This window comes from Lithobates pipiens, unplaced genomic scaffold (genome assembly GCF_037356315.1).
Source record: "Lithobates pipiens isolate NorthernLeopardFrog02 unplaced genomic scaffold, aLitPip1_a1.2 Scaffold_8, whole genome shotgun sequence".
Classification (NCBI taxonomy): domain Eukaryota; kingdom Metazoa; phylum Chordata; class Amphibia; order Anura; family Ranidae; genus Lithobates; species Lithobates pipiens.
The window spans coordinates 594566200-594580983 of record NW_027507903.1 but is presented as its reverse complement, the minus strand read 5'-3'; the positions used below and the strand labels follow the sequence as shown (position 1 = coordinate 594580983).

At 44.0% G+C, this 14784-nt stretch overlaps 1 protein-coding gene across 1 annotated transcript in view; it reads right to left on the bottom strand.

The window, feature by feature from the left end:
- LOC143961247 (venom factor-like) overlaps nt 1-14784 on the bottom strand; it is a 147410-nt gene that overhangs the window by 123299 nt on the left and 9327 nt on the right. Inside the window, exons 2-3 of the mRNA XM_077470482.1 lie at nt 14433-14619; nt 2712-2874 (exon numbers count right to left, since the gene is read on the bottom strand). Of these exons, the coding sequence (XP_077326608.1) occupies nt 2712-2874; nt 14433-14619 (350 nt within the window). The remainder of the gene's footprint in view (nt 1-2711; nt 2875-14432; nt 14620-14784) is intronic.

The following is a 14784-nucleotide window of genomic DNA, read 5'->3' as shown; positions in this document are numbered from 1 at the left end:
GAGGACACTGAACATTGAAGCACAGGGATAAGGATGAGGACACTGAACATTGAAGCTCGCGGATAGGGATGAGGACACTGAACATTGAAGCACGGGGATAAGGATGGACACTGAACATTGAAGCTCGGGGATAAGGATGAGGACACTGAACATTGAAGCAGGGGGATAGGGATGAGGACACTGAACATTGAAGCTCGCGGATAGGGATGAGGACACTGAACATTGAAGCACGGGGATAAGGATGGACACTGAACATTGAAGCTCGGGGATAAGGATGAGGACACTGAACATTGAAGCATGGGGATAGGGATGAGGACACTGAACATTGAAGCATGTAGCTCAGGATAGGCACTACAAGTCCCAGCAATGCAAAACCTACTAGGTAACAAGGGAAGTATTAGTGTTGTAACGAACGGCCCAGTGTTTGTGTTGTGTGTAACATCACTTCCGTAACATTATGTGATGGTTTCGCTGAACTGTATTGCCGAAACTATGTTGGAACGCACGGCGCGAGTGTTTGGAACGCATCGCGCATGCGCAGTACGCAACAACGTCACTTCCGCAGCATCCTGTGATAGGCAGCAAAATGTGACACTACACCGGCTGAATATTTTTAAACTTTTTTTTTTTTTTTATTCTTTATTTATACACGAAGAAAAGGAGGAAGACAACATCCACAGAGGAAGAAAAAAAAAAAGAAATGACATCCTAATAAGGACATACACCATTCTTTTCTTATAGTCTTACAAATTAAACAGGGTTATTTTTCCTCCAGTTATATCCTTCATTATATATACATTTACTTCTTATCAACCCCACTTGTCCACCTCTTTTCACCCCTAACTATCTTCCCCTACTATACAGCTAAATACATCCTAATCCTCCTTCTATTTTATCCTTTTTTTTAACCCAACTCATAATCCAACCCCCCCCCCCCCCAACCCCCCTCCTCTTGACTCCCTTCCCTCCTATGGAGGGTGGGCATCCCACCTATTATTATAAACTTTCAAGAGACTCAAGGCTTTCAGAGGGTTCAAAGGATGCAAGACATTCAAGGACGGGCAGACTCAATCCTCTATTATATTCCCCAACAGTTCCTTCCCTTCTTCTGAGTTCGCAAATAGGTTCCATGCTGTCCAAGTTTTGGTATACTGCTCTTTTCTATCTTGGGCTGAGAGAACTAAGTCCTCTATAGCACCAACATTTCTGACCCTATTAAGCCACATTGCAACTGAAGGTGGCCTAGGGTCTTTCCAACTGAGTGCAATACCTGCCTTAGCACTTACATTAGCACACTAGCATACTGTAGACAATGGTTGTGGATTGCATTCGAGTTACGCTTTAGTTGGGGTTGTTTTGTAACTCATATTTCCAGAAATACTAGACTTGACATTTGTCTAATAATGTGATGTTTTTGAAAAGTTATCTATAAGACCCCTTTCATAATGAGGTGCTTTGCAGGCGCTATAGCGTTAAAAATAGTGCCTGCAAAGTGCCCTGAAACAGCGGCTAAATTCACTCCAGTGTGAAAGCCCGAAGGCTTTCACACTGGAGCAGTGCGCTGGCTGGGCATCAGAAAAAGTCCTGCTAGCAAGCTTCTTTGGAGCGCATTAGGAGCGGTGATCTCACCCCTGCCCAATGAAATCAATGGGCATGGTTTTAACCCTTTTCCGAATAGCACTGCAAAAACGACGGTAAAGCGCCGCTAAAAATAGCAGGGTTTTACCGCCGACGCCCGGGGCGGCTCAGTGTGAAAGGGCTCCCAGGATTTAGAATCGACAAATATGTTTGTGAAAACATGGAGTTTTTGAGAAGCTCAGATGGCTTGGCAAATAAGTATTTAAAAGTCAGGGCTTCTCTTTGCACTGCAATTAGTGGTGTCAAATGGCCTTTCCAGGTCCCTATAGCCCCTCTGCATTCTTTTAGCACAGAAGTTGGAACTCAAGTCAACAGCTATTAGGTTTGGAAAAGGTAAAGAATTATATTGCTGTCTATGTTCCCGTTGAGTTTATTCTTTCCCTACTTTCTGTGTGGTAACCAGGACAGTAGGTCAGGAACAATCTTATCATTGGGAACACAGACAGCAGTAGGATTTTGAGAAAGGTTCTTACCCATCCCAACTCTAAAAAAAGTAACACTAAACCTAACCTAAACACTAACCCTAACTAATCACAGCCCTAGCCCTTTCTGTTACTCTCACACTAATCTTTTTAACATGGAGGAACCCCTGAAATAACTTTCTGGTCTTAGGGAAACCCTGCTAATCTACAACTCATGGCACAATAGTGCAAAGGTCACTGGAAAGGATGCTCCTTACATATGTGGTAGTTGGGAAGAGCCCCCCTTTACAGATAGCTGTCAGTGGTTACTTATCAAGGAGGCAGAAATTGCCCATTGCTCAAGGAACCCCTAGCAACCTCTGGAGAAACCCTAGTTGAGAAAGGATGTGATAACCCCAATTATAACCTTCACTGTAACCCTAAAACCTCTGTATGATCTTTCCTGCTGTCTGGGGTGTCATTGGGGACAGTTCCACCCACTTTGTCTTATGTTGTCACCTGTTTAGGAACGAAGGTGAAATCTCCAACAAGGACACAGACATCATTAAGAACATGTTAAAAAAAAAAAAACACTGCTCTCCCCATTAAAACCATTGGGCATCCTCTAGGAATACCACTAGCATTTCTTTCCCCTGCTGTTGTCATATTTACTTTGTGATCCCGGGGTGTAGATAGGTTTGTCGGTCTGTATGAAGATATAACCGCTTTGATAGGACACCAGAACAACTTTTTCCAAGGTGCAGGGGCCGGAACGCACAATGACATAGACAAACTGCTTCTTTTCTGGGTCTTTATCCAGGTTAGTTGATGGAACCTAGGGGGAATTTAAACACAGCTACATGAGGTCAAGTAATAGGACAATAAAACATGATAACACAGATAAGTCTTTGCAAAGACCCATGAGAAGCTCTCCTTCACAGACCAATCAAATAAATCTCATGGCGCAGCCGTTGTTTAATCGCTCACATTTTTATTGTTTCAAAACAAACTATCACTCCTGCGTGGAAATCTCCATCCCTTAGGCCCCTTTCACACATGCGGACGATATGTCCGTATTTCATCCATCCGTTTGCGGATGAAATACGGGCATACATGCATCCCTATGGGATAGCGGGTGTCTGCGGATGAACATCCGCTGACACCCGATATCGTCCGCCTCCGCTACTGTCCGACGGAGGAAAATCCTATTTTTCTATCTGTCTGCAGAGCGGATCGGATGAACACGGACATTTTTTTTTTCCGTGTGAAAGGGGCCTTAATTTTGTGGGAGTGAAATCAATACTTCAGGGCACATTTGTAAATAAAAAATGATCTGCAATCCTAGAAGACAAACAGGAAACATTTCTGTTGATATGGCAGCTCTAGCTGGAATACCTTCCCCCCTTGTGGTAACACCTCATTCTTGGTCCAGGAACTCAGGGGAGCCCTCCACCTTGCTACCCCTTCTTTGGGGATACCTTTAAGTGACTTCTGTGGTTCCTTCTCCACTCTTCACTTTTCATTTTCTTCCTTTTTCTTTCTTCTCTTTCACTTCCCTCCCCTCGCCCTTCTTTACAGCTTCTTTGAATATTTTCTCTTCTATTAGCACCTAGCTGCCACCTCTCCTATCCAATGACCTTATCTTTAAGCCATTGGCTTTAGGTACAGGAGGTCCTATGTGTTGTCCATGAGGGCATACAGGATACAGGATAACATTATGTGATTAACACTAGTGATGGACGAACTTCCGACGGGACGTTTCGCGAACGCGAAACGCGAACGGGCACAAACGTTCGCGAAAACGACCGTTCGCCGCGGGCTCCATTGACTTCAATGGGAGGCGAATTTCGCAAACCTTTAGGTCGAATTTGCGGCCACGGGGTAATTATTAGGGGGTAGCACGTAGTCCCACCACCTGGACAATAGCATAATACATGTATGAGGTGAATTTGGGATCGATAACTACAAGCATTTTTTTTTTATTTGGGAAATTGTTCTGACAATTCAGGACTATGGAGCTAATGAAGGCAATGGAGGAGAGGGAAGGTCAGGGACCAGGGTAGGCAAACAAGAGGGTGCAGGAGATACAGAGCACTGACAGCAGCACCGTAATACAGAGCACTGACATCAGCACCGTGACATACAGCGCTGACAGCAGCTCCGTGACATACAGCGCTGACAGCAGCTCCGTGACATACAGCGCTGACAGCAGCTCCGTGACATACAGCGCTGACAGCAGCTCCGTGACATACAGCGCTGACAGCAGCTCCGTGACATACAGCGCTGACAGCAGCTCCGTGACATACAGCGCTGACAGCAGCACCGTGACATACAGCGCTGACAGCAGCTCCGTGACATACAGCGCTGACAGCAGCTCCGTGACATACAGCGCTGACAGCAGCTCCGTGACATACAGCACTGACAGCAGCTCCGTGACATACAGCGCTGACAGCAGCTCCGTGACATACAGCGCTGACAGCAGCACCGTGACATACAGCGCTGACAGCAGCTCCGTGACATACAGCGCTGACAGCAGCTCCGTGACATACAGCGCTGACAGCAGCTCCGTGACATACAGCACTGACAGCAGCTCCGTGACATACAGCGCTGACAGCAGCTCCGTGACATACAGCGCTGACAGCAGCACCGTGACATACAGCGCTGACAGCAGCTCCGTGACATACAGCGCTGACAGCAGCTCCGTGACATACAGCGCTGACAGCAGCTCCGTGACATACAGCGCTGACAGCAGCTCCGTGACATACAGCGCTGACAGCAGCTCCGTGACATACAGCGCTGACAGCAGCTCCGTGACATACAGCGCTGACAGCAGCTCCGTGACATACAGCGCTGACAGCAGCACCGTAAGCAGCCCCAGGAGGAAGTCAGCACAGCACAGGGATGGTGTGATCCCCTCATAATAAGAACCCCCAGGAGGAAGTCAGCACAGCACAGGGATGGTGGGAGCCCCTCATAATAAGAACCCCCAGGAGGAAGTCAGCACAGCACAGGGATGGTGGGAGCCCCTCATAATAAGAACACCCAGGAGGAAGTCAGCACAGCACAGGGATGGTGGGAACCCCTCATAATAAGCAGCCCCAGTAGAAATATGACACCGCTCAACCTCTTCAAAGAGGAGGGTAGGGGCATATAGTACGGTGTGCTTTTTTGGGTCAGGGAAGTGAGCCAAATGAATTAAGAAGGTCTGTGTGCTTGATTCCAAAAATTGTTTATAGACATATACATGGTCTACTGATCACATGTGTTGAATTCCTCCGAGATCCATGCCTCATTCATTTTTAGAAATGTGAGGTAGTTAACACTGTCGTGAGCTAGGCGAGTACGCTTATCGGTCACAATCCCCCCTGCTGCGCTGAACGTCCTTTCGGACAGGACACTGGATGAGGGGCAAGCCAACAGTTCGATTGCAAATTGGGCAAGCTCTGGCCAGAGGTCAAGCCTGCCCACCCAGTAGTCTAGGGGTTCATCACTCCTCAGAGCGTCCACATCGGCCGTTAACCCAATGTAGTCGGACACCTGACGGTCTAGGCGTTCCCTGATGCTGGATCCGGATGACACCTGTCGATGGGTCGGCTGAAAGAATGACCTCATATCCGAAGTCACCAACACATCTTCAAACCGGCCTCTTCTTGCAGGCGCTGTTGGATTGGTACCCGCAAATCCTTCTCTGGGAGTGGGAATTGCTCCTCTGCCAGCGCACGCAAAAGCAGAATGCAGCATTTCTCGAAGCAAGGCCTGGAAGTGCTGCATTCTGACAGCCCTCTGCGACGGCGGTAACATTTCCGCCATTTTGTGTTTGTACCGGGGATCTAAGTACGTTGCCACCCAGTACTGGTCCTTGACCCTCATGCTTTTTATACGGGGGTCCCTATTAAAACACTGGAGCATGAAGGCCCCCATTTGCACTCAAGCGGAAGGTATGTGGTGGTGGTGGTGTTGTTGGTGGTAGTGTCTTTGGGGGTGCACATAGCAGAGAGTGAAGAAGAGGGTGCAGATCGAGAGGATGAGGAGGGTGCAGAAGAATAAGGCTGAGTGAGCCACTCAACCAAGTCTGGTGCGTCCTTTAAAGTAATTGAACGCACCTTCTGCAACTTCCCACTTTGGCTCAAGGCTGTTGCTCCTGCCCTACCCCTACCACCCCTGCGGAAGGGCCTGCCTCTTCCTCTGCCTGTCATTTTTTAAATCACCCTGTGACAAAACTCTTAGTCCCTATACCGCTGAAGGACTGCTGCAGTATAGGGCAGCGGTCAGCAGTAGTGCACGTCAACCCTATGTATTGTGGACCGATAGCGGTCCTTACAGAACAGCAGACTGTACTGCACTCAGGCCTATGTACCGTAGCACCCTATACCAAGTTACCAGTCCTTATAAGAACTTTTGTGGACCAAGCAGGTTGTGTGTTAGTGTTTAGCAGACTGTGCGTCAGTCCCTATACCGCTGAAGGACTGCTGCAGTATAGGGCAGCGGTCAGCAGTAGTGCACGGCAACCCTATGTATTGTGGACCGATAGCGGTCCTTACAGAACAGCAGACTGTAACGCACTCAGGCCTATGTACCGTAGCACCCTATACCAAGTTACCAGTCCTTATAAGAACTTTTGTGGACCAAGCAGGTTGTGTGTTAGTGTTTAGCAGACTGTGCGTCAGTCCCTATACCGCTGAAGGACTGCTGCAGTATAGGGCAGCGGTCAGCAGTAGTGCACGGCAACCCTATGTATTGTGGACCGATAGCGGTCCTTACAGAACAGCAGACTGTACTGCACTCAGGCCTATGTACCGTAGCACCCTATACCAAGTTACCAGTCCTTATAAGAACTTTTGTGGACCAAGCAGGTTGTGTGTTAGTGTTTAGCAGACTGTGCGTCAGTCCCTATACCGCTGAAGGACTGCTGCAGTATAGGGCAGCGGTCAGCAGTAGTGCACGGCAACCCTATGTATTGTGGACCGATAGCGGTCCTTACAGAACAGCAGACTGTACTGCACTCAGGCCTATGTACCGTAGCACCCTATACCAAGTTACCAGTCCTTATAAGAACTTTTGTGGACCAAGCAGGTTGTGTGTTAGTGTTTAGCAGACTGTGCGTCAGTCCCTATACCGCTGAAGGACTGCTGCAGTATAGGGCAGCGGTCAGCAGTAGTGCACGGCAACCCTATGTATTGTGGACCGATAGCGGTCCTTACAGAACAGCAGACTGTACTGCACTCAGGCCTATGTACCGTAGCACCCTATACCAAGTTACCAGTCCTTATAAGAACTTTTGTGGACCAAGCAGGTTGTGTGTTAGTGTTTAGCAGACTGTGCGTCAGTCCCTATACCGCTGAAGGACTGCTGCAGTATAGGGCAGCGGTCAGCAGTAGTGCACGGCAACCCTATGTATTGTGGACCGATAGCGGTCCTTACAGAACAGCAGACTGTAACGCACTCAGGCCTATGTACCGTAGCACCCTATACCAAGTTACCAGTCCTTATAAGAACTTTTGTGGACCAAGCAGGTTGTGTGTTAGTGATTAGCAGACTGTACGTCAGTCCCTATACCAATGAAGGACTGCTGCAGTATAGGGCAGCGGTCAGCAGTAGTGCACGGCAACCCTATGTATTGTGGACCGATAGCGGTCCTTACAGAACAGCAGACTGTAACGCACTCAGGCCTATGTACCGTAGCACCCTATACCAAGTTACCAGTCCTTATAAGAACTTTTGTGGACCAAGCAGGTTGTGTGTTAGTGTTTAGCAGACTGTGCGTCAGTCCCTATACCGCTGAAGGACTGCTGCAGTATAGGGCAGCGGTCAGCAGTAGTGCACGTCAACCCTATGTATTGTGGACCGATAGCGGTCCTTACAGAACAGCAGACTGTAACGCACTCAGGCCTATGTACCGTAGCACCCTATACCAAGTTACCAGTCCTTATAAGAACTTTTGTGGACCAAGCAGGTTGTGTATTAGTGTTTAGCAGACTGTGCGTCAGTCCCTATACCGCTGAAGGACTGCTGCAGTATAGGGCAGCGGTCAGCAGTAGTGCACGGCAACCCTATCTATTGTGGACCGATAGCGGTCCTTACAGAACAGCAGACTGTACCGCACCCAAGCCTATGTACCGTAGCACCCTAGACAGACCAAGTTACCAGTCCTTATAAGAACTTTTGTGGAACAAGTGAGTTGTGAATGATTAGCAGACTGCAGCAGAAGGGCAGCAGTCAAGTATAATATTCTTTCTATATTTGGAAGAAAGAATATTATACGTGTACAAGCCTATTACCGTACCACTGATACCAGTCCTGAAAAGAACCTTTGTGGAACTAATAGTAACAGCAAGTCTTTAAAATTATCCTCACTGCCTGACACACTGCTTCCTGCCTGTCCCTATACAAATTGGCAAAAAAGAGTAGGCTGGAACGATTAGCTGGAACAGCTCTTTTGTGGACCTGATAGTAACAGCTAATGATGATGATGATGATGATGATGAAGAAAGACTAATCTGGCTGAGCTGTCCCTAAAATAGCAGCATACAGCGCTCTGTCCCTTTATCTAAACTGACAAAAGAAACTCAGGCTGCTGACCTAACACCTATACCAGTCCTGAAAAGAACTTTTGTGTACCAAATAGCTAGCGTTTTCTCTGTCCCTACTCCACACAGGATCCTTTCCCTACAGTGACAGAAGAAAGAATGTAAAATGGCCACCGGATCGGGTGTATTTATAGGTTAGGGGGAATGTCCAAGTGTCCATGAGCTGTCATGTCTCAATTGGTTGTCCTGTAACACATGATAAACGTGTCACGAAAGGTTAAAGTTCTTGTATACATTAAACACGTAAGTCCGCCGGGGCGAACGACGGAAAAAGGCGTTCGAACCCGCGGACGGCGAAAGTCGGAAATTCGCCGCGAAACGACCGCCGGGCGAACCGTTCGGCCATCACTAATTAACACCTTTGTGTATTAGTTTGTCCCTTCACCTGGGTGTTCCTCAAATGGGTCTTTACCATGACATTAGGGTATTTAGTCTGTGCATTTATTTATTTTGCTATACAGTAAAACCTTGGTTTAAGAGTAACTTGGTTTGAGAGTGTTTTGTAAGAAAAGAAAACATTTTAAATACATTTTGACTTGATATACAAGTGTTGTCTTGATATACAAGTGGCGTCACTATAGTTGTGATGTGACAAGTATAAAAGAGAAGCCTCTAAGTGTAGCAATACGGTTACATTTAATGAAGGTACAACATTTAGCAACATATTGCTACACTTAGAGATGCCTCTCTTCTCTTTTATTCTCTGTAGCTCCTGCTGGATTTCGCTTCTAATCCTTTTGCGGATGGATATTTTATGGTTACACAACCAATCACATTGCTATGATCTTTTTATATGGACTATAAACTGAAGGACCTATGAATAAATGGTAGTTGAACGAATCATTTGAATTTCCGTTAATTGTTATGGGGAAATTAGTTTTGATATACAAGTGCTTTGGATTACAATTATGCTCGCAATCCAAGGTTTTACTGTACCTTGATGTATTCCATAACACTCTGACTGGGCTTGTTACTCTGCCACTAATTTTTTGCACTCTTTATATATATGGATGTGATTTTCTGTGACAATATGTACACACGGTTGAATTGTATGACGTACTTAGTCCGTTGAAACACATTTCAACGGACAATCCGCTCGTGTGTGGGCTTCAGCTGACTTTTTCAGCGTGCAGTTCGGAGTACTAAGAAGTTCGGTTTGCACAACAATCTTTCCGTCGTACTTTGGTTTCAGCGGACAATACGGTCGTCAGTATGCTAGTCCGACGGACTAAGAATGGCGCATGCCCAGAAAGGATTTACAGGGCGGAAGCGCTCTGTCTTGTAAAACTAGTGTTCGTATTGAAGCTAGCATATTCGTCATGCTGCTAATTTTGTGATTTTTTAATATAGCACATTCTTTTCTTCTTCATAATGCAAGAAAAGTGAAGTTGCTTTGCTGCTTATATTCACACAGAGTTATCACAAATGTCTTTATTCATCCTCATCCTATGATTAATATTCCAATTCGAGAATAAATTAAAAAAACAAAAACGGACGAATTAAGCTGAAGTCTGAAAAGCGCGAATCGTCTCTAACCAAACTTCCACTAACGCAAAGTCAGCAGAAGGAGCCCAAAGGGTGCTTTGCTGTGTCTTGGACTTCCTATTTCTAGTCCCGTCGTACGTGCTGTACGTCATCGCGCAAGCTTTCGGGGGACTGTTTGTGTATCCGTGTGTGGCCAAGTCCGTTCGGTACAAAGTACGCCGGATTGTCCGCCGGATTGTATGATGGACTAAGTACGTCATACAATTCGACCGTGTGTACGCGGCATAAAGCTTCTCTGGTACCAGAAATAGGACAATGATGAGATCATACACTCCATATTGTTGGATAACATTATATCAGTATAAAGATAAATGGTATGTGGCGCTACCTAGCCTGACAAGCCCTAATAAATTAAAGAAGGGAAAAATATACTACAAATTAACTACAAGTGTTTAGTACAATGCATCAATCTTCTATAGTGCAATAATCACATGAAATAAATATGATGGTATAAATATGATCTCAGTCACAAAATAAAATATATATAGTGCAAACAAATCGATATAGTGGTGGTAAAATCGCAATAATAAAGTGCAATAGTGATAAGTTGAATAAATGTGCAAACGAATATGCAAAAATAGTGCAAAGATATTTACAAATAATACAATCAGATCTTCTTCTAATAGTACATCAACAGAAGTTTAACCACTTAAGGACCGCCTCACGCCGATGTACGTAGGCAGAATGGCACGGCTGGGCACAAGCACGTACCTTTACGTTGCTCTTTAAGTGCCCAGCCGTGGGTCGGGAGCGCGTCGCCAGTGTTACGCTCCCGACCCTGTCCTGAGCTCCGTGACCGTGGCCGTGGGACCAGCGGACCCAATCGCTGCTGGTGTCCCGCGATCGGGTCACAGAGCTGAAGAACAAGGAGAGGTCTGTGTAAATAAATCAAGGGGAGAACGAAGATTCGCAGTCCAAGGGCCACGGCTACTCATGAACATCCACTTGGGAGGAAACCATCAGGCCTTCAGGAAAAAACTCAAGACCCACCTCTTTTAAGAAGGAAAAAACATAGCTCGGATCAAGCGCCTTGAGATGATTCAGTTCGCATTTGCAGAGCTATACAAGTCATTCTTTCATTCATTCATTCCTACTGAGCCTGTCACTAATCGTCTCTTCCCTTTTATAGGGAAAGACGATCAGTGATATCATATGCCAGGCCACGCCCCCCTACAATAAAAAAAAACACATCCCGCAGAGGTGATCAAATACCACCAAAAGAAAGCTCTATTTGTGGGAAAAAAGGACACCAATTTTGTTTGGGAGCCACGTCGCACGACCACACAATTGTCAGTTAAACCGACGCAGTGCCGAATCGCAAAAAGGGGCTTGGTCCTTTGGCTGCAAATTGGTCTGGGGCTTAAGTGGTTAAAGTGCAAAACTAAGTGCAACGGACGATCAAACAGTGCAAATCCACAGATCCAATGTGCTCCGTGCAAACCCCGTATTGCACAGAGCACATTGGATCTGTGAATTTGCACTGTTTGATCATCCATTGCACTTAGTTTTGCACTTTAAACTTCTGTTGATGAACTATTAGAAGAAGATCTGATCGTATTATTTGAAGTTATTGGGACTTGGTCCATATTAGTTTGGATTCCTTTTGATGGTTTACATCATCTCATCTTATACTTATTTATTTATAGCATGGATTGCACTTTAGAAGTTTTAGCGCTTTCTAAAGATCTTTGCACTATTTTTGCATATTGGTTTGCACATTTATTCAACTTATCACTATTGCACTTCATTATTGGGATTTTATCACCACCATATAGATTTGTTTGCACTACAGGCATACCCCACTTTTAAGTACACAATAGGGTTTATTTACTAAAGCTGGAAAGTGCAAAATCAGGCTCACTTCTGCATGGAAATCAATGAGCTTCCAGGTTTTATTACCAAAGCTTAATTGAACAATCTGGGGTTAGAAGCTCATTGGTTTCTATGCAGAAGGGAGCCTGATTTTGCACTTTCCAGCTTTAGTAAATAAACCCCATTGCGTACTTAAAAGTGGGGTAAGCCTATATATATATATTTTTTTTTTTTTTTTTTTTAGTTTGTGATTGAGATCATATTTATATCATCATATTTATTTCACGTGATTATTGCACTATAGAAGATTGATGCATTGTGCTACACACTTGTAGTTATTTTGTAGTATATTTTTTCCTTCTTTATTTTATTAGGGCTTGTCAGGCTAGGTAGCACCACATACCATTTATCTTTATTTACCTCATTGTGCTATGATCACTTTATACGTTGGCAGCTTCCTTGTAGTATTCGTTGTGCGCCTTAGTTACCCCCTTTTTTTGCATATTATATCAGTATAACTCTGGTCAGCTGCATCAAAGAAATTCCTTATCTGCACACCACTAAAGTACACCTGTGCTGTTGTGCACATGCAGGACAAAGCAACAAGTTCCTTTTATTGGTGGTCTCGCCAGCTGCTTATTCTCAACTTTCCTTCACTCCCTTGAAGCTCCATTCAGCCACTAGGAGCAAAGTATACACTTCTAGGTACTTCTAGGTATGGGGGAGCATGTGACTTACTCCACTTAATCCCACATGTGAGCACTGGTACAAAGAATTTACCGCTCCAAGGTAATGACTTCTCCCAAAACAGCTGTCTTCACAATCCCACAGGGTGCCGGCTCTGTTTACAACAGGAACTGAAGTAAAGATGTAGCTGGATAGCCGCACTCCAAATTATTCAACTTTATTTCAAAAATGTAATTAAAATCATAGCATCTAGGCTTGTATACAGACTAACTGCACAGCCGTAGATGCTATGATTTTAATTACATTTTTGAAATAAAGTTGAATAATTTGGAGTGCGGCTATCCAGCTACATCTTTTCTACTACATGTGAGCATTGGCGCATGGTGATTTGCCATTCAGATATTCAGAACTGTTACATGGAGGAGGGAAGAGAGTCAGTGAAAGTTTTAAGTAGCCACTCAGAGTTTTCAGAGGGTGGATAGGAATGTGTTATGTGTTACACCCTAAATATGAGTGTAACATGCTCCTAAAATGAACATTAAAAAACAGTCCTTGTTTTCTATCATTGTCTGTTGTCACTGAAATATGCCAACCATCACTTCATTTAGTGTGTTTTGATACAGCATATGTAATTTACTATATAACTAAACGTATGCGCACACCTCAGCATTAGACATATGCACTACTGAAAAATGTGTTTAGTTCTGTTTTAGTTTCATTCAATCGTTTTTGTTTTGTTTATCCGATCATTTTTATTCATTCCATTCTATTTGTTTGAGTGCGTTACTTTGGATAATTCATAACTTCAGACGCATTTGTATTCATTAAGTTTACTAACAGTTATTGTAGCTAAATTTGAAAGGAAATTCCAATAAAAATGTAAATTTAATCTATCCCAAATTAGCTGCTATGGTGCAGAGACCTAAATAGAAGATTTACTGACTTCAGCTATTTTACCTATAATTTAATAGTGTATAATAATAAATAATAGTAATAAAAACTATAATAATAGTTAATAATTTAATTATGATAGAAAATACAAAACAAAATTATCCAAATGTAATAAATTTGTTAAACTTGTAGGTTGAATCGTTTTTTGTTCTTTCAGATTTTTGTATTTTCGTTCTTTTGGGTTTTCTGACATTACTTTTTCTGACAATAAATTTTTCGTATGCAACAAATATGCAGAATTCCCTCCGAAAAAAAAAAAATCCTAAGGAAATGAATTGCACATGTCTACCCAGCATCACATCTGTATGAGTGTGTTGGAAACCCATTCCAAAACCATGGGCATTAATATGGTGTTGACACCCTTTTAAGGATGTAACAGACTCCACTCTTCTGGGAAGGATTTATGCAAAAGTTTAGAAGAGCCGTGTGGGAATTTGTGCCCATTTGGCCAAAAAAATAAAAAGCATTTGTGAGGTCAGGTACTGATGGCTCTTAATTGGCAACTCAATTCATAACTGCGAGTGTTCAGTAGGGTTGAGATCAGGACTCTGTGCAGACCACTCAATTTCCTCCATGCCAATCAGTTTTTTTAAGGAACTGGCTTTGTACACATGGGTACAGTAATTCTGGAGCAATAAAAGGCCTTCACCAAACTGTTCCCATAAGTTTAAAAATGTACAACTGTCTAAAATGTCTTTGGATGCTGTAGTATTAACAATACCCATCAGTGGAGACACCTGAAGTCAATCATTTGGTGGGGTGTCCATTTAGTATAGTATCATACGCATCATATAACTATAAAAACACTCACCAAGAATTTGGATGTTCCCAGAAAGCCATTGCCATTGTTGACAGAGATCCTGCCCTGAGCTATAATTAATTTCTTCTTGGGAAAATCCTGGACTAGAATATCACCATCCAATGCAGTGCCATGTCCATCTACTAAGAAAGTCTCCTCGCTGTCCGCCCGCAACACATTGGAGGTGATCAGGGTACACCTGGTAGAGTAAAAATGCATGATTATATTAGCGACCTTGTTATCTGTACTTAACCACTTTGTTTCTGGGCCAATTCTAACATTTAGCTCCTTCATGTAAAAATAGAATTTTATTTTGCTAGAAATTTACTTAGAACCCCCAAATATTTATATATATATATATATA